The sequence below is a fragment of the Hermetia illucens genome, chromosome 1 (genome assembly GCF_905115235.1).
Source record: "Hermetia illucens chromosome 1, iHerIll2.2.curated.20191125, whole genome shotgun sequence".
Lineage (NCBI taxonomy): Eukaryota > Metazoa > Arthropoda > Insecta > Diptera > Stratiomyidae > Hermetia > Hermetia illucens.
The window spans coordinates 72098196-72122130 of NC_051849.1; the positions used below are offsets into that span (position 1 = coordinate 72098196).

Consider the following 23935-nt stretch of genomic DNA (forward strand, 5'->3'; position numbering starts at 1 on the left):
TTCGAAGATGTCTTGCTCTGGGCTATGCGCCTTCTTCTTGGCAAAAGGTTAAGGTAGTCTTCATACCGAAACCTCGGAAAGATGACTATTCTAATCCACAGAACTTCAGACAGATAAGCTTGGCTTCATTCTTGCTGAAAGGTTTGGAGAGACTGGTGGAGCGTCACATCCGTGGAAATGCACTTAGGTCACAGCTACTTAGTGAAAACCAACATGTTTACCAGCGTGGAAAGTCCTGTGAGTCTGCTCTTCATTCTTTGCTCACAAAGGTAGAGGATGCAACTTTGAATAGTGGAATAGTGAGTTTACGATGGGGGTGTTCGTGGACATTGAAGGGGCTTTTGATTGTGTGCCTTTTCAAAAACTTTGTGATGCCGCCAGAGCGCATGGTGTTGATGACGCTTTAATTAAGTGGATTCATGCTATGCTAACGCAGAGATTGCTGTGCACTAAGGTGGGTGTCGATCGCTACCTGACCGCAGAAGCAGCGAAGGGCTGCCCCCAAGGAGGTGTGCTTTCAACGCTTCTGTGGAGTATGCTGATCGACTCACTACTATGCGAACTGTAAAATTTGCTAATACATGCTCAAGCTTATGCTGATAACATGGTTGTGCTTGCTGTTGATCGGAATCTTGGAACGGTCTGTAGGAATATACAACATGCCGTTGATTTGATAGACAGTTGGTGCTTCAGACATGGTCTGTCAGTTAATCCAAATAAAACCACAATGGTTTTATTCACAAAAAGGAGAAAACTGGATCGACTTTGCCTCCCTGATATGAGGGGTACTATCCTTCAACTCTCGAAAGAAGTGAAATATCTGGGAGTCACTCTAGATAAAAAACTTTTTTGGAACAAACATGTAGAGGTAAAGATGAAAGGAGCTCTCACAGCTTATGGGCTGTGCAGACGGACCTTTGCATCGACATGGTAATGTGGTAATGTGGATATATGTTGCCATCATTAGGCCGATGTTCGTATATGCATCCGTAGTGTAGTGGGTTAAGGTGAGACAAAAATGTTTTCACCGTAAATTAGCCGCACTGCAAAGAACTGTGTGTCTGGGTATCACTGGTGCCATGAGCACGACATCCGGCGCAGCTCTGAATGCACTACTCAATTTGCAGCCCCTGGATATATTTATTCAAAGCACTGCAATGAGAGCAGCGCATAGACTAATTCGATCAGATCTATGGGGAAACAACGGATGTGGGGGGCACAGACCATTGGAAGAGCCACTGGGAGGACTGAATCCAGTTCTTACAATGCCTTCTGATTCTTGTGTCCCCATACATCTGTTTGGTAGAAGACATGAAGTTACCCTGAAGCATAGAGAGGACTGGAAAAAGCCAGAGGAATGCGTGGCGGGATATACGGAAGTCTTCTACACCGATGGCTCAAAAACCGAAGAGGGTTCTGGAGCCGGAGTCTACCTCTCGAATAAAAACGAGAAGTGGGCTTTTCCTTTGGGACAATATGCAATGGTTTCTCAAACCGAAGTTTATGCGATCCTAAGGGCGGCAAACTGGATGATTGACGAGCGGTTGAAGGGCAGTCGCATCGCAATCTGAAGTGATAGCCAAGCTGCATTGAGGGCATTGAGTAGTCCTGTGATCACCTCGAAAATCGTTCAGGAATGCAGAAATCGTTTGAACTCTATCTTTAGATTCAATACGGTGGAACTACTTTGGGTACCTGGTCACTGTGGCGTAGAGGGAAATGAAATCTCGGATGCTTTAGCGAAAGAGGGGTCAATCTCCCCTATGCTGGGACCGGAGCCAGCGAAGCGACTTTACAGACGGAAAAGGAAGCCTGGGAGAAGCAACAAGCCTGTGAACTCGAGAAGTACAGGGAACAATCGCACCAGGCGCGAAACTTTTACCAATAAGTCAGCAGGACGAAGTCTTATACACCTCGATGCTCATCGTACCGAGTCAATTTGATTTCCGACAGAGTGGGTATATTGGAGGGATGAGTTAAGTACTTTGATGAGCTGCTGAGTAGCCAGAACTTCGGCGAGTTGGAGGTCCCGCCAACTGACGATACACAAATGCTACCACCACCAAGCTTGGAAGAAACAGTCCGTGCAATTTATCGGTTTAAAAACCATAAGTCACCAGGAGCCGACGGAATTATAGCGGACTGTTTAAATATAGAGGCGACCAATTACACCAACAGGAGTTTCTTATTAAGGCAGACCTATACGGGATACCGGTTATTGCGCCGTTGATAATGATGGTGATACTGGCATATCCTTACATCCTCCTACTTTTTCTGGGCTTGAGGCCAACATGCCCCAAATTATTTTTTTCATAGCATGTATGTGCATTGTATCGAAATATCTCTAAGATTCTTGTATTTCTTCAGCCTACTACCTGCTACTAGAGAAGAAATCCAGGATTCATTCGATTTGGCCATTTTAGTGTAGAACAATTTGATCTCCAATTTAAGAGTTACAGACAAGTCGGCTTTGCTCTTCATTATCTTCGTTGTAGTCAAGCCATATGGTAATTCAATCCAGTTTCAATCCGAGACTCATTTCACTAACGTGTGAAAAGGACTGCACTTCTCATCATCGAGAAAGAGAGGCGGGCTTTATTACTAAAGATACCTGTCTACGTCAGGATTCTCAAGTAATAATTTACAATAAAAAGTTTTGTTCTTATGCGATACTTCTATTTGAGGGAAGTTAGTTTGCGATTATTTTCTTGGCCTTTCCTCCCAGCGGGTATTATTGCGAACTGAAAGGCACGTCGCCTAATGCTCTCGATGAACTTAAAAATTTATCTTAAAAATTAAAGTACTAGCACTAGAAGCGGAGTCCAACTTTTCTGAACATTTCTGTTTGAGGGGGTTGTTTTGCGCATACTCACCTTTTCTACAAAAATGTACTGGCATCCCCAAGGGAATTTTTCTCCTATCATTCCTACTGTCAGTATCTATAGTGACAAGAACAAGTCTTCGTATCGAACAAGATATAAAAAGGACACTTGAGCAATCAGTTGCGGTCGAGCGCAGCACGCGAAAAGGCTTGCGTTTCGTGACTCGAATCAATTCGTTGAAGCACGTATCTGTAAGTCACGCGTTCGCGAATGGCCTTCAACTTAAGATACAAAAGGCAACTGTGTGACGTTCGTCCTCGCGCAAAGTTCTTGAGTGCATAAAACCCCCAAAGGACACTTTAAGAAGTGCTTTCAGTGTAAACATTATTGTTCTTCAAGGACTCTTTTTCGAGAATCTCACGTCGTCCTAATTCCAGTGTGGTGCGTTTTCGACATTTACGGATAGAACTGCGGCGTTAATGATGTCATATAACGGAATAGCAGAAGAAGTGGTGGTGATACCGTGATATTAAGTGGAGAGAGTGGAAAGGCGGTGCAGTGGTGATTTTCTCGCTACATAGAAAAAATTGATTAAGTACGTGTCACGGCTTATGCCAAGGATTATTATTTGCATAGAAGTACCACTCAAAACGGATAATCAAGGGCTTGTCATTCGGCCTCGAGTGAATGACATGCCCTATTTATTTTCCCAAGCCAACGAGGGGCTCGAACGTTGAGTTTATTTACTCGAAACATCGGAAATTGATTTCGTCCTGCTTGGAATTTTCCTTTCAATTTCGCAAGGATATATTATTTAAGTTAATTTTTTCTACTAGATACTTCAGATAAAGGGACAGAGGGACGGGAACGAGCCAAAATAGATTTGGCTTTGTTATCATCCCTTGTAATTCCTCTAATTTCATATCATGTCCTGGTCGTCGACGATGGTTTTGTTGTCAATCCGGAACTTGAACCAGACAGGGGATAAGATATTTACTCTTGTCTGCTTGGATATCCTCCAGTTGGTTATTGACGAACAGGGTAACGTAGAGTATATTAATGGAAGTATGTTTAGCGAACGTTTTGTTTGTTCGTGAACTCAACTCGAATAGATTCGTAACTAATGGACAACATTAGGAGAATTTTATGATCCCTCCCGAATAGTATTACCTTTTTCCAATCCACAAAGTAACTAAGAGTTGGGGACACGATGCGAAAGGAAGCAGTTTCAACACAATAGAATAGGACTTTTGTATATCTTTATTGGATTTCCTATACGGAACCTAACGATTTCAGGGTGGATGTTGGAGAGGACAGAAGAATAGAGATATAATAAATCACGAGGAAGATATTCCACTGAAGCGAAATGCAGGATTACATTTATAAACATAGTTTTAAGAGGGCCTTTTTGTAAAATGTCTCCTAAAGGATGGTCAGTTTAAACTGAGAGGGTAGAGACCATTTTGAGTTTTTTGAGTTACATATACACGGCAAACCCTCGCTGATTTTTTTCTGAGGTTGAGGTCAGTTATTATGTTGATATGTATGTACTATGTATATGCATTGCTTTCGATTAAGGCGAAATCTATTCCAAAGACTTCCATTCACATCACTTGAATCGTAATCCTTACAAAATACAAAAAAAATCAAAATATCAAGTGCAATTAAAAAATATGTTTGAGTGAAATTTTGTAAAGGGAAACGGTTTCTGCTCATTTTGGAAATGGTACTTCTTGCGAAGCCTAAGTTATTATGCTGCTTTGCATTAGGTTGCAACGTACACGCATTTGGAGAGAATATGTGTAGTTCAGGTAGTCATACTTATTAAAAAAATACGAATGGGCTCTTACTAACACGGAAAAATGTCACATCATTAGGCGGACAAATTAATAGGTGTCTAAGAAAATAAGGCTTCACACATTCTAAGTATGTCTCCAAAATAATTTAAATTTGTCATTCGGGACTTCTTTGCAACAATGTTAGAAACAAGAGGTGGCGGTTCTCATAGAGAGTAGTGGCAGATTTCCTGCATAATTTCTTAACAAAAGCCACATCGTCCGTAATAATTCCTCCAGTTTCTTCCTTAAAATATTCTAGAACTGCGAATGGGCCAGAAACTAGCCAGGATCAACTTGAAGAGTTATCATCATCACCATCAACGGCACAACAACCGGTATCCAGTCTAAGCGTGCCTTAATAAGGAACTCCACACATCCCGGTTTTGCGCCGAGGTCCACCAATTCGATATCCCTAAAAGCTGTCTGGTGACCTGACTTACGCCATCCCTCCATCTCAGGCAGGGTCTGCCTCGTCCACACGAGTTAAGTGACCTGCCCACTGCAACCTGTTGAGCCGGATTTTATCCACAACCAGATGCTCATGGTATCGATCAAAGATTTCGTCATTGTGTAGGCCATGGAAACGTCTATTCTCATGTAGAGGGCCAACAAGGAGGATTCTTCTCTCGAACGCGGCCAAGAGTTCGCAATTCTTCTTGCTAAGAACCCAAATCTCCGAGGAATTCATGAGGACTAGCAAGATCATTATCTTGTCCAGTAAGAGCTTTGACCCTATAGTGAGAGGTTTCGAGCGGAACGGTTTTTGTATGTTGAAATGCAATGAAATGAAACCCTGCACGGATTTCATCGTCGTAGCTGTTATCGCTTGTGGTTTTCGATCCTAGATAGGAGAAATTATCAATATTCTCTAAAGTTTTCCCTTTTTATGTATGCGGCAGATAATGCCTCGTTGCCAGTCGTCGGGCATTGATTCGCTGTCCCATACCTAGAACTTAAGTCAATGAACCGTTCAGTGTAATTGATCGCCTCTATGTTTAACCAATTCATCTGTAATTCATTCGGCTCCTGGCGACTTATGATTTTGAAGCTGATGAATAGCATGGAATGGTTCCTTTATACTTGGTGGTGACAGTATTTGTCCATCAGGTTCAGTTGGCGGGACCGCCAACACGCCGATGTTCTGGTTGTTCAGTAGCTCATCAAAGTACTCAACCCATCGCTCCAATATGTCAATTCTGTCGGAAGTCAGATTTCCCTCTTTGTCTCGGCAGGATGAGCATCGAATTCACAGACATGTTGATCTTCGCAGGCTTCCTTTTTCCGCCTGGGAAGTCGCTTCTCCGCTCGACGTAGTTCGTGATAAGCCTCCGTGTGTGCGCACTTTCTTTGAGAATGTAACATTACTCGTTATGCGACATTCTTCTGTTCCAGTGCTAGGTTACATTCATCCTCTAATCAGCCGTTTTGGCTTTTTTTGCGACTGCGGCCTAGCATGTTTGTGGTTGTGTGAATGATAACATTCTTCAGATGATTGTAAAGATCATTCGTGGTCGGAGGTCCACTTTCTTCCTGTTGCAAGAAGAGGGTTGCAACTATTTTGAAAAAAAATTGCGGGCATGTCACCTGGGGTGATTTCTGCCCAGGGATCTTGTTCATTACAACCTTATACGTAAAGCCCCACAGGTTCGTAATTGTCTCAAGGCACAACCACTTGTCGAAATTACGCTTACTTTCCTGTATAGCTTTCTTAGGGCTGTTCCGAACACCGTTGTATTCTTTCTTCGACCGCCTATGTTCTGGCTTCCCCTTTTCCTTGGCGTCCTCACATGCTCTCAACATTGCAATTTTTTAACTCCCCAGTAGCTTGATTTCCTACTGTGGTGGAATTTCCGTCGCGGCAATATATAGACGCATACCTCAATTACTCGCTGACATAACTGGCTCAGTTTTTCCAACGCCATTCTCTTCGGGTCGTGACACCCTTCAAATATCTGTTCCTCGAAAGCTCCAGTTGAACACGTAGATATCCTAGCTTTTCCACGTCTGTTGCTCAGTCGACTATCGTCTCCTGCGCTTCTGATGTCGAGTAAGATGGCCTGGTGGTCACTGTGGATATAGTGTTCACTCACCCGCTAGACCATCCAACTCGTCAACGAGGTACTGAGGCAAGTCAGATCAACCATCGAGCCTAGCCCTCTGCCTCGGAAGATGGGCACGAATCCAACGTTGGGTAGAGTACAATGTCCTCCTCCGCAAAGATTTGGGCCCTGGTATTCGACACTCGACTTCTCTATTCAAAGGCCCACATTTTCAAATCCCAGGTAATGATTTTAAGGCTGTGGTCTTCACGGTCCGGCACCTCCTCACATTGTTCTGATATAGATATGGACGCCGGCGAGTTATGCTCTTACAAATCCGACTCTCCTGAATGCCATTGTTTCTTGAATGGCTTGCCGTCCGCATGCCCATATCGTCGCATTTCCAGATGAGTCTTTCACCTACATACCACTATCGTAATTTTGATGAGGTTCACAGATTACCGTCACCTCCACATTCGACTCTTGAATAGTTGGCGATCGCAAGTCTCAAGCTGCCTCGCTTGATTTGTATCAACCTGATTTAGCCTTACGATTTAGCTCCCCTCTATATACCGGACACTTGGCACCACCTGCAATGTTGCGTTCGTCCACTCCCTTTTTCCAGTGCAGTTTTTGATAAAATGACCCTCATCTGCAAACTTCCTGCACCTTTACATCTGAAGCATCTCTAGAGAGATACTTGCCCCTTAAGTCGGCACCGGAAGCTTCCTATTATTTCCTTGCCCGCGGTAATCAGTTTAATCCCTGATTCAACCGGCAAGCTAATAATAGCGGTCTGCGTACCTCCATACGCCTTCTCGATACTTTTGATAGCACTTTCTTTTATTCCGCTAAGGTTGAATTATTCCCTTAACACAGTACAGATTTTGTGATGTGGCCTCGTCTAAGTCTCACTTGGTTACGGTTACACCTTTTCCAGCTGACCACGAAAACTATCCACTGTAGAATTGTTTAGCTCCAGCATCAGATCCGCTTTTTTCCTGAGCTTTATGAGACCCATACTGCAGCCCAGGTCTGTCAATTCCGGATCGACTTTGAATTTGTGAAGGATATCGGTGTAAGACATATCTCCTTTCTTGCAAATAATAATTATTTTCTCCATCTGCTGCTGCCTACAAACCTCGCAAAGAACTATTCTAAGATAAATTTTCCGATTTTCCAGAAAAAAAAAACAAAAAGAACAATAATATTGAAAAATCGACCAGCTAAAAATACGACTTTCGACAGAATGAGACCCTAGGTAGTGGAAATGAAGATGTAAAAATATTTCGATTTTTCCTCTCATTTAAAAACCCATGACATAGTACCTTTTCTCTCAAAACGAGAAGTGGGCTTTTCCTTTGGGACAATATGCAACGGTTTTTCAAGCCGAAGTTTATGGGATCCTAAGGGTGGCAAACTGGGTGATTGACGAGTGGTTGATAGGCAGGCGCATCGCAATCTGCAGTGACGGTCAAGCTGCACTGAGGGCATTGAGCAGTCCTTTGATCACCTCGAAAATCGTTCAGGAATGCAGAAATCGTTTGAACTCTATCTTTAGATTCAATACGGTGGAACTACTTTGGGTACGTGCTCACTGTGGCGTAGAGGGAAATGAAATCTCGGATGCTTTAGCGAAAGAGGGCTCAATCTCCCCTATGCTGGGACCGGAGCCAGCGAAGCGACTTTACAGACGGAAAAGGAAGCCTGGGAGAAGCAACAAGCCTGTGAACTCGAGAAGTACAGGGAACAATTGCACCAGGCGCGAAAGTTTTACCAATAAGTCAGCAGGACGAAGTCTTATACACCTCGATACTCTGGGTACCTGGTCACTGTGGCGTAGAGGGAAATGAAATCTCGGACATTTTAGCGAAAGAGGGGTTAATCTCCTCTATGCCGGGACCGGAGCCAGCAATTGGGGTATCAGTAGCATTGGCTAAATCTGTTTTCAAAAACTGGGAACAAGTTTCCCATAACGACAGGTGGCAGAGCTTAAATGTTGCTCGACACACCAAACTTTTCCTGCCAGAACCCAACATACGTACCGCAAAGTTTATCACGTCGAAAAGCAGGAGGACTTGCAGGTGTATTGTGGCAGGCCATAATTCACTAGCTGGGCATATGTTCAGAATAGGAATTACCGAAGATGATACGTGTCCCTCCTGTAATGAAGAAGCGGAATCCACGGAGCATTTCCTATGTAAATGCCCCGCCTATGGACGCATCAGGCATCAGATCTTTGGTGCCGATGTCCTCCAATTGCGACGGGTAGCATCACATCCTGCGATACGTTAACGAATCCGGAATATTCCGTTAGACGGGGGAGGCGAGTACAATGGGCCAACACGGCCTGAGTGCTCAGAAGCTGTAGCTTCTCCCCCCCCCAACACACACACACACACACCTTTTCTCAGAAAAGGCCATCGTTCAAAATTTTATGAACAGATACTGTATATTTAATACATTTACTATCTAAAAGGCAGTGTAAAAATTATATACGAAGTTGGGGAAGAAGGAATCGAAAACAAACCGTCTGCTATTAGAAATATGTAAATAGAAGGAGAGCAATTGGATATACTTTCTAATTGATAATCTGGTAAATCAATGCCTGATTGATTCGTAAGGTTTTATGTAAAACAAAACCTTATTCAAATCGGTTTACTGTCTCTCTGTCTTTCACGCGCATTTTTTCGGAGGCAGTTGGTGTCAAATTTGGTGGAAACGGTGAACCCTCACGCATACAGCGAGTTACATAATTCTACATCGAAGTTAACGGTCCCCATACATGTAAACGGGTTGTGCCAATTTTTTTTCATAAAATATAGTCGTGTGGGGTACCAAAAGTCTCGATTAGTACCATCCGAAGGCAGTCTTCGTTTCGACATTTGTTGGAAAGATGGGGAGTGCGGCGGGTTGAAAGTCATCGTTTCTCCAACGGACCCATCATCATCATCATCACCGACAGCGCAACAACCGGTATCCCGTCTAGGCCTGCCTTAATAAGGAACTCCAAACATCCCGGTTTTGTGCCGAGGTCCACCAATTTGATATCCCTGAAAGCTGTTTGGCGCCCTGACCTACGCCATCGCTCCATCTTAGGTAGGGTCTGCCTCGTCCTCTTTTTCTACCAGATATTGCCCTTATGGACTTTCCGGGTGGTATCATCCTCATCCATACGGATTAAGTGACCCACCCACCGTAACCTATTGACCCGGGTTTTATCCATATCCGGTCATGGTACCGCTCATAGAATTCGTCGTTATGAAGGCTCGGAATCGTCATGTAGGGGCCCAAAAATTCTTCGGAGGATTCTTCTCTCGAGAGCGGCCAAGAGTTCGCAATTCTTCTTGTTAAGAAGTCTCCAAGGAATACATGAGGACTGGCAAGATCATAGTCTTGTACAGTAAGAGCTTTGACCCTAAGGCGATACGTTTCGAGCGGAACAATTTTTGCCAGCTGAAATGGGCTCTGTTGGCTAACAACAACCGTGCGCGGATTTCATCATCGTCGCCGTTATCGCTTGTGATTTTCGACCCTAGATAGGGAAAATTATCAACGGTCTTAAAGTTGTATTCTCCTATCCTTATTCTTCTTCGTGTTTCACCAGTGCGGTTTGATGTTGTTGGTTGATTCGTCTTCGGTGCTGACGTTGCCACCATATATTTTGTCTTGTCTTCATTGATGTGTAGCTCAAGATCTCACGCTGCCTGCTCGATCTGAATGAAGGCAGTTTGTACGTCTCGGGTGGTTCTTTCCATGATGTCGATATCGTCAGCATAGGTCAGTAGTTGGGTGTACTTGAAGAGGATCGTACCCCTCGCATTTACCTCAGTATCACGAATCACTTTCTCGAGGGCCAGGTTAAAGAGGACGCATGATAGGGCATCCCCTTGTCGTAGACCGTTGTTGATGTCGAATGGTCTTGAGAGTGATCCTGCTGCTTTTATCTGGCCTCGCACGTTGGTCAGCCTAGTGAGTCTTATCAATTTGGTCGGGATACCGAATTGTCTCATGGCCGTGTACCGTTTTACCCTGGCTGTGGTATCATAGGCGGCTTTAAAATCGATGAAAAGATGGTGCAACTGTTGGCCATATTCCGACAGTTTTCCATCGCTTGCCGCAGAGAGAAAATCTGATCTGTTGCTGATTTGCCTGGAGTGAAGGCTCATTGGTATGGGCCAATGATGTTCTGGGCGTATGGGGCTATCCGAGCTAGCAAGATAGTGGAGAATATTTTATAAATGGTGCTCAGCAACGTGATACCTCTATAACGGGCCCATTCTCAGAAATCGCCCAACTGAACAAATTGAAAAAAAATCAAGAGGCTACCACTTTATGTTACCTAGGCCCTCAAATTTCTTACATAGGGATAACTGTTCAAATAAAGTTAATAACGGAATATTGCTATAATTTTTAGTAAGTGATTGGAAAACGCCCCTTAAGCTTATCCTAGAACGATGTACGATGTAGCCTATAAAACAGAGCACGATTCTACCAAGTTTAGTGGAAATCGCACTATTACTAACAAAGTTATGATAGGTCAAAGTTGCCGCTTCTTTGCAAATTCAAGACTTGAAAGTGGATATTTTCACATAATATGCTACGTACTAATGGGACTACACGAAACCTTTCATATTTGAAGCGTCCAGCTTCTGGTTTCCCGATTTGTTTACTGTTCCCCTTGGTCTTATAAATAATTTATTTAATTAATTAATTTTATACAAAATTAATTTTAAATTTTTTTAATTAAAATCCGTCATGGTATAGTCTTCACTTCAGGGGTCGCAAATACTTCCCTGAACAATCTGCTTATGATTTTATTAGACAATAGGACCTTAAATGCACCGCTGCTATCATTCATGTGCACGTACATACTCATATCTGTGCTTTTCTTCGTAACCCACAAGCTAATCACATACTCCCCCTAAAACATATTTACCATCAAAACATTGGTCAAATCTTATTTTCCTTGTCGTTGTCTCGTGTTACAGTATGTAATGCCGTCATAATCACGTTGTAGCTGACCAAGATAAGGCTTGAGCTGGCTTAATTAAACATTTAACAAAATTAAACATTTGCCGAGCTCATTTCGAATAGCCCACATGATAAGCATTATCATTTCAATGTCTATAGCGCACATATTTGCATTCTGTTCTAATCTTCAGCAAATGTGTGTTTTGGGAGCAGCGCCATCAAAGACCTTCTAAGGTTAAATGTCTCGATTGCATGTGTGTGATATGTTTGCGTAATTAGGTTAATAATGTATTTTTACAGGGAATATGGAAGATGCATATTGATTATGGAATATGGTGTGCAAAGTAGATTTCAAGAAAGGCCGTATCCGGGACATGATGAGGGCAATCTGTCTCTATCTCGGGTGGGTTGGAAAACTAATTAGAATAGTGCAAAGTCATCTTAATGATATACTGTACATACAGTGAGAAGTGTGTACATCCATCCATATGTCCACGTTGACGCATATCTCTTATCTCACACTCCTAGGCAATAGAAATCATCTAAAAGCAAGCGAAAAGTTTAGCGGCGGAACTTTCAGTTTCAGTTTTTAGAAGAAAGATCAAAAAAGGTTGCCTCAACTTTTACACTTGCTTTTGAAACCCAAAATTAATCAATTCAATGAACTTCAATGGAAGTTTTCCAACCACACTCCATAAGGTCGGAACCGATGAAATCATTGAACCTGGTTTTATCCATGTTTAACACTCTCCACAAAAAGTACATTTCCAGGCTTTTCCCTGTCAGACACTACGAAATAAAACAATTTCCGTAACAAAACCCACAGTTCTCTTGTGGCAAATGAAATGGTTGTTATAAATCAATAGCGATCGCTTTAATTGAAAACATGCACCTTAGTACGTAGCCAGAAAAGAAATTGAATAAAATGTAGTTTTTCAGATACAATTGAAATCGGCGTTATAACCATTAAACTCGCATTTACTCTTTCTCACGGAACAAGTTGATATTAGTTCAAAAGCCGCCGTCGGATTCAAATTACACGGCTTGTAACCAGTCTAGTCATTATTCCGTGCGAAACAATAGACTTCCTTCATCAAACCAAAAAGTTTCACTTTCAATAAACTAACATAAAAGATGGTAAGACACACATGGAAGCCGCAAGATATTTGTCTTGATACTTGGCATCACGTACTGAGTGGATAGTGAGTACGTTGCGTTAAAACAATTCTCTTACAAGTCCGCATTTTGCAAATCTTATGTACATGGGTACTTAGCACCTTTGCTTCTTTAAATGGAGCACTCAGTCTTCCAAGTGGAACTACGCTGAAAAGACATAATAGGTAAAACATAATTAGCACAAATTACAGCAAGAAGGTTTCCTACTAAGAAGTTAAAAATTGCTCGTGATAGTTTCCCATCAGTAGGGCACATAATTGTTTACAATTCTGGGTAGATTACAAGATACAAGAAGAGTTTCATGTTCATCTATGGCCCCTACGTAAGTATGGAAGATTGTCTCATATGCTAATTTTATTCAAGGAGAAAGTAAGGTTTATGCTATGTTGGGAAATGTTTCGTTACTTACAGCGCTTCAGCTTGTCTGTACCCTCGACTCCCAAAATACGCGGACAACAGTCAACCCTCTTAACATATAATGCCGTTTTGCGGAATTCTCAGGTATTCTAAGCCTTAATTCCTAATCTCTTCTCTTCTACGATAAAGAAAGCCAGAGAGGTATCAAATAAGGCAATGTGCCGAATATTTACACTTCCTGGGAACTTCATTCAATTACACGAAAAGCAGAAGGGATTTATTGCAAAGTACTATGGCGAGTCATATATCGCTATCTAAAGGAACGTTAGGTAAGGATTGTCCCCGCAAGAGTGTCCTTAATGCCCAGTGGCTAAGCAGCACTGCCAAGAATAACCTCTCCACGAAGGCATAGTCTACTATGCCGTTCTTAAATTCGCCTACGCCCATAACCCATGAAAAAAACCTACAAAAAACCTATAAAAGGGATTACAAATGGCTTCAGTGAAATTAACATTATAAGATAACATAATATAATAATTCCAGCAACGCCTGCAAAAGAATGCCCACCGTGGTAATAAAATACTGAGCAGACCCTGCATCCAATACTACCCTATTACAAAGTGACCCCAGAGATGGCACTTGACCTCATCGCTGATCCACCGCAACCAGCAGATCGATGAACGGGCGACAAGCTTTCGTCAGATAACATAAATAAGAATAATAAAAAGCTCGGATAGCTAAGTGGTTAGAGCACAAGGCTGTCGTACGGAAGGTCGCGGTTCAAATCTCACTTGTATCGTGATTTGATGATGGATACCAGTCGACTCAGCGAGCGCAATACTGACCATATTGCCTCCTATAGGGTACTATAATCCTGTAGTGTACCATTACGGTCTTGAATGAACTGCTTTAACACACTTCAAGGCCCTAATCCAAGTGGACTGTTGCGACAGCGATTATTATTTCCAAGTTATCATCACGGCAGATGCCGTATTTTAACTAACACTAGCACTGCCAAGCATTTAGGCTCCCATGATCCTACCTAATTAAAAACTTACGCTGGTTTTAGTGGCGTGTGGTAGGTTAATGGGAGAATCGGTCGAGAACTCCCCGCAACATCGAGCACGTATGCAGAATGGTGTACTTCTGCATGGTTTGAACCAAACTGTGCGAAATTCCCAGGACATCAAGGGAAGCCATGAGGGATTTAGGTACAATACCTGTAGCTGACAATATTATGGGAACTCCACCACCCGCTCGAGACGCCTAATTTCTTTGATTTCCCGAACCAATGGCTCATAGTTCACCTTCTTCTCCACATATTTCCGTTCAATGTTGCTACTATGGGGGATAGCAACATCAGTTATATACTCGGAGAGACCCGTCCTGTCAACTAACAGTACGTCAAGCTTGTTAGGTGCAGTATGGCGATCAGTCAGAACTTGTCGGTCAGAATACATGCTGTAAGCAGAACTATCAAGTACTGCTTGCGCCACATATCGGAAAACCGGACATGGCCCCGTGATCGGTCCTCAGAGGTGGCGGTGAGGAAGACGGGGCGGCAACCCTCTCGGTCAACCCCAAACCAAGTGGCCGAGGAGAACCTTCTTAGTGGTGGCACCGGGAGACCCTGTACTCACTTTGGCTTGCCGGCCCTGATGCAGTAAGCGAATGCTCCAAAGGCCTAATTAATGCGATCAGACCCGAGTCTGCACGGGGGCTCATCTGAAGTGGCAAATTGGTCACGAAACCTCACCAGGGGTATACTGGTACCATGGGAACCGAGATAGCTCCTGGACTGTCATACTTCGGGTAAACTCCCGTTGTATGTGAGTACAGCTTGGTTGTTTGCGGTTGACCCCTTAGTGGGAGCTTCATGGGGGTAGTTGGTGATGCTCAAGCGAGAAGAGACCTTCGGGCCTCGGCGTGGTGTTGCGTTTCAACACGGGTGCCGTACTCCTTAGTTCCAGATCGGTCCTCGTTCACGGCAATATTCCGAATGCGTAAGCCAGTGAAGGGATAGCGAATACATTCAACACGCTAATTTTATTCTTCCCCGAGCGATGCGATTTCAGCACCAGCTTTACATGTCGCAGGAATTCGCATTCTTCAGGACACCAACTCGAGCATGGGCTAACTTACAGAATTCCTAGGTACTTGTAAAACTCTCTCTGGGTTATAGCTTCGATGAGAAGGTCACCAATGCTAAGTCCGGCATGCTGCCCGCGATGACCTTTGCGGATGGCTTGGATTCGACACTTGTCTAACCGAAACTCCATCCGAATATCAGGGCTGAATATGTCTATTATTCGCGACAGACTTCTAAGATGGTCGTCAGTACCAGCATACAGCTTAATGTCATCTAAGTACGTCAAGTGTGTTAGTTCGCAATTAGCACTTAGGCCATACTTTATTGCAAAACCATGCCCTCTAGCATCATTCAGAAGCCATGAAATACGAAAACCAACGAATCCCCCGGGAGATGCCCCTCCGTGAATGGAGTATTAGCACCCCCAAATGTACGCACTGATAAGGTGGTGTGCCACCCTTCCAGGCTGTCGCCAAAAACTTTATTAGTTTCGGATCAATGCAATGCACATGTAGGATGTCGATTAGTCAGGTGTGCGCAACGCTATCGAAAGACTTGGCATAATCGATATAGCAACTAAAGAGATTTCTTTAGCCTCTAGTTGCTTGTCCTACAGCTACCGAGTCGATAATGAGATGCGACAGCCCTTCTCCTCCTCGGACAGAATGTTGTTGGTCTCGAGGTGCGCATTGACCCTTCCACTAATAATGGACTTTATGAATTTGTAGAGGGTTGGTAAGCAAATAATCGATCTTGTGTCTGCGGGGTCCTGCACCATGGCCTGTGTGTCAACCGACTGTGTACGCTGGTAAATTTCTTATACCAGAAATTCTGTGCCCGATCCAGACCTGAGCCCCTCCAGTTCTTCGAGCTGTTTATGGCCTGTCGAACTTCCTCTTCGGTAGCATCCGCAAAATTCATGCCAGGCATATTGGCATGGCGAGTGCCTTCGGCGGTGATCAACTCAGCATGCTGAGCGGGTAACTCCCAAAGTCCACTCCAATACTCTTTCCTCTCCCCAGACAACATTGTCGAACAGTTACTGAGGAGTGCTGACAGGTGGAGCCGTGTTGCCCATTACGTTCGGGCCCATCTCCCTGCTAAGAATGTAGAGCTCGACCGGTAGAGGAGCCGAATGGCAGGGAGTTTCTTGAACTGACAGTTCTCTTCCTCCTCTCCCCTCCCGTTGGTGTAAGGAATTCCCTGATTTGAAGGCCTCGCAAGGTGGGAGAGTTTGGGGACTAGCCCGAAGTAATATGGTAAACGGTTCCAGGTTAGCTCTCTGACGACCAAGGGGGGGTGTTTAGTTGGTAGTCCGACGACGTACTGAACCCACAAAAAAATACTCTTTCGCTTCCGTCACCGAAAACTGTACTGTCTGGACGCTCTCTTGGGATTCGTTGAAAGATCTGAAAAAGCTCCGCTGGTTCCTCGCGTATATTGCATTCTGGATACATCTGGAATGACTTTCGACATACCGTCCTAACTGCATATGACAGAAAGTTTCTGTTTTAGTGTGTCCAGAATTTCTCACTGGGGATGGCATAGTTCCGGTAAACCCTCTGCACTTTATTTCTCACCCGTCTTCTGGCATTGCCAGTGCTGATCTGAATCTGCCTAGCAATGTCCTACCTTAGTGAGCCCCGCCGACGTTCGAGACGAATTTTCCATGGTGGATCTCTTTGGTCACTCAAACCATAACATAAAAGCGAATCTTCTGACCATCCAATCTGATAGCCTCAACTGCACCACAATACACAAGTGATTGTAGTTGCACAAGCGACATATCAGCACACAGCCGAGATGCAATCTCATCATTGATTTGAGATAGAATTCTGGGAGTTACACGCAGGCCAGGAAAACTTTCAGAAAGTTGAAATTGTGATCATGATGGATGATTTGAATGCCAAAGTAAGTTCTGGCAACATCTTGCTCGAATATGTGACGGGGACACAGGGACTTGGAAACCGTAATGAAAACGGTGGGAAATTTGTGGTTTTCTCCAGGCCATTAACGGCACATTGTTCGAATACAGAGCCTACCACAAGGTCAGTTAGGCTTCGACGGATTGACATCATATGAGCAATCAGATTGACCACTTTGCGATCAGCAGTAGGGTTAAGGGTTGTCCTCTGAATGTGCGCAACAAGCGAGGCGCTGAATCGGCTGATCAGAGGGCATATACCATGAATGTGATTGTGCCGCGACCAAAAATGCCTTATATGCTGCTGGCTGATTGCGGAATCATGGAAATGGATCTAGGAACGAAGCGATTAAAAGCTCTATTGATCATTGCGAGCGATGGGGGACGTGACCCGCTCGAACTGCCATACCGCTCGAACTGCCAAACGTTTCAGAGAAACTAACAGCTTTTACGAAGGCGACGTAACATTGAAGGAAAAATTCGCTGAGACTAGGGGCCTGTGGGCATATTGATTAGAAGCGGAAGTAGCATAATATGGTATGGAATCGAACCCACGCTCCAAGATGGCCAGCAAACGAGCTTAGAGCTGCTTGATACGAAACGAGAGAAGGAGCTTATTTCGTATTTGCCTATGGTTACCTTCGCAGACTATCAGTATTCAGTTCTGCACTCCACAAAGAAATCGTAAAACCCACATAGACTATATTCTCATATGATGCCGAGAATTTAACCGTCTTTCCAATCAAGCCACCGATAAAACAGCGTAAGGAACGCCCATTACAAGAGTCTTTACGATAAACTGGACACTCACACCAAGCCCACACGAATGCTTACAGTATATCGAACACTTCTGCTGCGTTAGTGAAAAGAACCGTGCTTCGCTTACCGGCTGACGGGCCGCGATGGATAGATGTTGAGAATTTTTCGAGCCGATTTCAACTTCATCCTCCACTTTTACAAGCATTGCCGAAATTTGTAGTAATTCAACCTGTGAGCGCAATTGAAGCCGCGGAAGCAATAAAACGTATAAATCGGGGAAAGCCACAGAACTTGACAACATCACATCTGAGCTCTGAAAAACGAAGAGCTGGGACCCAACACTGTGGTTCAGTGAATTCTTTAATAAGGTTATTCAGGAATGTTGAACGCCATCTGACTGGGAAGAAAGTACCACAGGTAATCCAGCAGAATCTTCAAATTACCGTTCGATACGATTACTTTCCTATACCATGAAGATTTTTGAACGCATTCTTGATAACCGTATTCGCGAAACGAAACTATGGTAGCTTGATATGGATGGGGATTTGAGCCCCTCGATTGCATCCAGATCAGACTTTTGATAGAACCAAACGGCAGAATCGATCACCATGGGCCGACAGTTCGTGACCGGGAAAAAGGCCGAAGAAAAAGAAGATGGTGGTAAAGTCCAGATTGACAAAGAAGAAGGTGATGTTCAGTTAGTTGTAGAGTACGAAAAGAATTATTCATTATAAGCTAAGCCTCTTTAAAAAATTGATTCTGATAAACTAATGAGCTACAGTTGACAAAATTTCGAGTAAGACCAGGAACTAGAGGAGCCTGCTGAAAAATTTTGAATTGAAATCGAAAAGGGACTGCCGACCATTGCCAACAAAAATTATGGAACTACTAGAACTTGCTGCCCTCGTACGTGCCTTTCACGCAAATTCCCTGTAAAGGCTCTAAAAGGATACTGTGAAGGAATACATATTAATATCTGGGAAAAAAAATCTTGAAGGTTGCAGGTGAAAAGCGTATTAGGTTTACTGTCTCCAGGCACATGGTTCTTATGCAATTAGTTCTCGTCGATATAAGAAATTATTTCAATTTTAAAATTGTCTAGTATTTGTTTACCTTAATAAATTTGGGCTTAAGGCGTAGAAGAAATGGCGCTACAAATGATAACCGAACTAGCCTGCAAGGAGCCGAGGGAGGAAATTTCATCGGATGTGGAGTTACCCCATGCTGGAGGCAGACCTGACCGGAATAAAATGCGGGATAGTTATGTCCTCATAGTTGAAGATAGGCAGCTTGGATCCCTACGCCGGTCGGAAAACTTCGCTCCTAGACTTTAAAAAGTGAAACTGCTATTACAAAAATATAAAAAATTCTCCTATTTCAAATCACTTATGAAATACTTGTTTGGCTTTCAATTAATTAGGATAAAAAGTGCGATACGAAAATTATGCTCTGCATTTTATATTGATTAAAAAATCGTCGCTCTATTTGATAATAAGTGACATCAGCCTCGTAAGAAATAATCAAATACAATACGTCATTATGCAAGATTTCGATGATAATCTTTTGGGTTTCACTATGAACCCATAAAGATGAAATTACTCTCCTGGCAATGATATCATAAAAAATTTATTGCTCGCGACAATTGCATATTATTTTGCATTATTACTAAATCTCATGCTGTGATGTTGCCTTCACGAGTACCGACATACATATCTCACGATTTTTTGTTTATGTTTTCAGATACGACTGCCCAACAGAGAAAAACTACAAGAAAAGCTCTGAATGATACGTGCGTATACGCCAGCTACGAGTCAGCTTACGCATCTATTGCAATATCTCAAGAGGAAATTCGAATTCCGGTGAAAGTAAGAAGCACCTTCAATTTCCACGCTCTAGCATTCGCGTGTAAGCCCAAGATCTTCTGGGTAACCTTTAAGTGAATTTCATGCACGGTAGCCAACTTCTATCTCGTCTCCGTATCTAAAATCAACATTACATTATCTTTTTGATGGAAGTCCGCCGAGCGATGTAAGAAAAGAAAAGCAATCTAGCGGCGCAATGGTTTCGTAACATCGTACAGCACCGCGTAACCATTATTCATCGGAAAACAAAACAATAGACCAATAAAACTCTCAATGAACTTTCTTGTACAAATGGCCGACTTGATTCGGCGAAAAGACATTTAGCAAGTCGTTAGCTGGATACATGCGAACACACCTAATCGGATTGCATGAAAATGTCCATTTAACATCGTCGCCTCGGCTAAAGAGCAACAGGTGAACAAAGGCCGGACAAATGCTAATTGCCATGCCAACAGGTTGTTGCTATGGAACGGAATCAACGGCGCCCACCTGACGTAAATGAGGCTCTGTCCTCAATGCTATGGACACCATACGAAAGGACACCCTCGGAAAGTTCCTCAGATGATGACGAGAGATTAAACGCTAAATTGAAAAAGTCTAAAAGCACCTTCGACTACAATTTTCCTACTAAAAATAATAATAACACAACTACTAGTACTACTACTCAATATGTGCCTTCGTTTAGGAAAATTCAACGCTATGACAATTTTAGATTTAGCTATCCGTACTACGGGCCGATTCCTATTGTGCAGAAATGTATTTCGGAACTGCCATCCTACGACTCGCTGTACCACAATAACATGACACCGGAGCTGACCAGCATAACAGGGTTACAAAATGGACGCTTGGTGCATTCATTTACGGATAATTTTTTGATCCAGGTAAGCTACTTTGAGGCTAAATTTGTAACTATTTATGCATATTAAAGTTGGAAAACTTACCTCCAACTAAAGATTTCTGAAATATTATTTTCCATGTCATTTTTTATCTTTATCCGATAAGACCGAGGAAACTTTAAAAATATAAAAATTATATTAAATTAATTTGAACGGAGATCTTGGATATAATGGAGAACGATGCTTTCTATAAGCAGACAGTTCAGTTGATGACGTGCTATTGCGATGATGGTGGGTAAACTAAACGGCAGGATGGTTTTCGTAACAACATTGAAAGATTTGCAAACTGCTGCACTTTTTACCGCCTCGTCGTCGGTAGTAAGCTACTTAATCACCCGGTCTGCCATAAGGTCAGTTGAGCTTCCTCCCACCGACTACAACTGTATCGCAATTAGTAAAAGACTTAGGAGTAGCCTTCTGAATGTGCTAAACAAGTGACGTGTCACTAAGTAAACCATCATTTGATGGTCACTCACCTCCTCTTGCTGCTCTTACTACGTCTGGTCGTAGGGAAATCCTCTACACTTTCGTGACCCAGCTGACGTCCAGGATTGGGAAACTTTCTTGCTGCACAAGCGGCATTAATTCTAAACCCCGCTAGAAATTGCCAAAATTGTCTTTATTTCTGGCGCTTATTAAATTTTTAGACCGCGTCCCAAAGGGGCTTTACAAAATCTGGTTGACTGCAGAAGCATGAAGGCAGGTCGAGAACATAAGGAACTGAGAACTTTGTTTATGGCCGCAAATGAAAGTGAACATAGCGCGCTAGAATTCCATTACCATGATGAAGTAGGCAGCCTAGTGTACGACTTGAGAACAAGAATGCCACGATTGGTGGTTAAGGAAGCAGAATCGGCCGAAAACAGGAACGAATTTGCATATAATCGCAAAATTTTCGATGTAGAAGATGTCAAAGAAAGGCTTCGGATCCACGATGATGATGATGAGCTGATGCGATGGAAGGGATACTTCACCACGATTCTCAGTCACATAACATGGGGGGAAAGTTTACTTGTGTTGGTTAATATTGCAGGCCACCGTAACACCCGCATACGAACTGGTCATTCAAATGTAAATGAAATCATCTTGCCAGCAGCGCACTCACCCGGCTACGATAATAAAGGCCGCCTCAGTCTCGTCGTCTACCAGGTCCATTTTCACCATTTGAAGCCATGCTTTAATGGCATGAACGGCTTCACTTCCATGCAGTCCTGAGGGTGCCTCGCAACTACTATCATCGCCAGATCGTCTGCAAAACCAATCATTATTGCCTCCTTTGGCTCTCGTCCTCTCAAACATCTTCCCCACAGTGACCAAAAGACGAATAGGGTGATATGGAGAAGGGGCGCTAAAATTATTGTAATTAGCGACTTTTGTCCACGAATCTTGTTCATTACAACCTTGTACACAGCGCCGTTGGGGTTTGCTTAACGCACAACTGCTTGTAGAAATTCCGCTTACTTTCCTGTATAGCCTTCTTAAGGCTATTTTGAAGATCCATTGACTAAGCCTCCTCATTCACATGCACGATGCTGCCAACATAGAGACTTCTTGACTCCACCAGTGGTATGGTTTCCTTCGGTGGTGGAACATCCTTTGCGGCATTGTATAGTCTCATGCCTGAGCTACCCGCTGACATAGCTTCTTAAGCAGCCAGGAATGTCTCTTCCTCGAAAGATCCAGTGGTGCACCCAGGTATCCTGGTTTTCTACTTCTACTGTCGCCTTCGAGATTTTGAGAAATGTAGCCTGGTAATCACTGTGGGTGTAGTGTTTAGACTATCCCTCTTCCCAACGAGGTATTGAGGCAAGCCACCTCAAAGATAGAGCCTAGCTCTCTACCTCAGAAGGCAACATTGGTTAGTATTGTGTCCAGCGGCGAAGGTTTCAAGCAAGATTTGGCCCATGGTGTTCGTCATTCCACTTCCCCATTCCAAGACCCACGCATTAAAATCGCAGGCAATGATCTTGCGGCTGTGGTCTCTAGCACTTAAAACTAAGTCTTCTAGCATCTCCTCATATTGCGCTAATGTTGCACTAAGAGAAACGTATTAGCTTGACTTTTACCTAACAAAGACGGCTCCCAGGAATGCCATTGTTTCTTGAATGGATTGCCGCCCGCACATATATCCTCTCGTATTGCGACCTCTTCCTTACCCTCGATTACTATCTGTTGCTTTCTAACTTTCACTTCTGCTTGCTCACCTAGCACCACTTCCGCCTGGGCGTGAAAACTACTCGCTGTCCTCGCGCTGGATTTGTTTAGCTCCAGCATCCGATCGCCTTTCTGCGTACGTCAGATCCGACTGCCGACTGGAAAAACAGTTGAAATATGGCCATTAGTTGCACCATCTTTTCATCGACTTCACGGCCGCCTATGATAAGCATAGCCATGTTAGAACTATAATATATACGGCCTTGAGAAAATTCTGTATCCAAACCAAATTGATAAGACTAAGTAGGCTAACCCTGGTCAATGTACGAGGGAAGATAAAAGCAGCAGGAACAGTCTCGAGACCATTCGACATAAACAATGGTCTAAGGCAAGGTGATTCCCTATCGTGCGCCCTTTATACCCTGGCCCTGGAAAAGGTGATCCGTGATGCTGAGGTAAATGCCAGAGGCATTATCCTCGTTCAGTTTACCCAACTACTGGTCTATGCTGACGATAATGGCATCAAGGGAAGAACAACCTAAGACGTAGATCCTGAACTCCGCAAGAAGAAGATGAAACCAGTCAGTACCAAAACCCAAAGTACTAACAACATCAAATCGAACTGGTCAATAAAGACAGGAGAGTACAACCAAGACCGTTGATAATTTCTCCTATCTAGGGTCGAAAATCACAACCGATAACAGCTACGACAATGATATCTGCGCCCGGTTTTTGGCAACCAACAGTTCCCATTTCAACTTACAAATACATTTCCGCTCAAAACATCTGTATAATCCTTATGCGAACTATTGGCAACGCTCGAGAGAAGAATGCTCCGACGAACTTTTGGTCCCCTACATGAGGATATAACGAAGAAATCTATGAGCGATACCACGACCGTCTGGTTGTGGAGAAAATGCAGCTCAATAGATTGCGGTGGGCGGGTCACTTAATCCGTATGGAAAGTCTCCATGGGCAATGTGGTAGAAAAGGAAGACGATAGCGTAAGCTAGAAAGCTGTTTTTAGGGTTATCGAATTGGTTTG

At 43.4% G+C, this 23935-nt stretch overlaps 1 protein-coding gene across 2 annotated transcripts in view; it reads left to right on the top strand.

Annotated features, from left to right (window-relative positions):
• Positions 1 to 3019: 3019 nt before the first annotated feature.
• LOC119661153 (mucin-5AC-like) overlaps positions 3020 to 23935 on the top strand; it is a 265154-nt gene continuing 244238 nt past the window's right edge. For both annotated transcript variants that reach the window (XM_038070365.1, XM_038070366.1), the window contains exons 1-2: positions 3020 to 3417; positions 19719 to 20721. In XM_038070365.1, the coding sequence (XP_037926293.1) occupies positions 20305 to 20721 (417 nt within the window). In that variant the 5' untranslated portion in view covers positions 3020 to 3417; positions 19719 to 20304. The remainder of the gene's footprint in view (positions 3418 to 19718; positions 20722 to 23935) is intronic.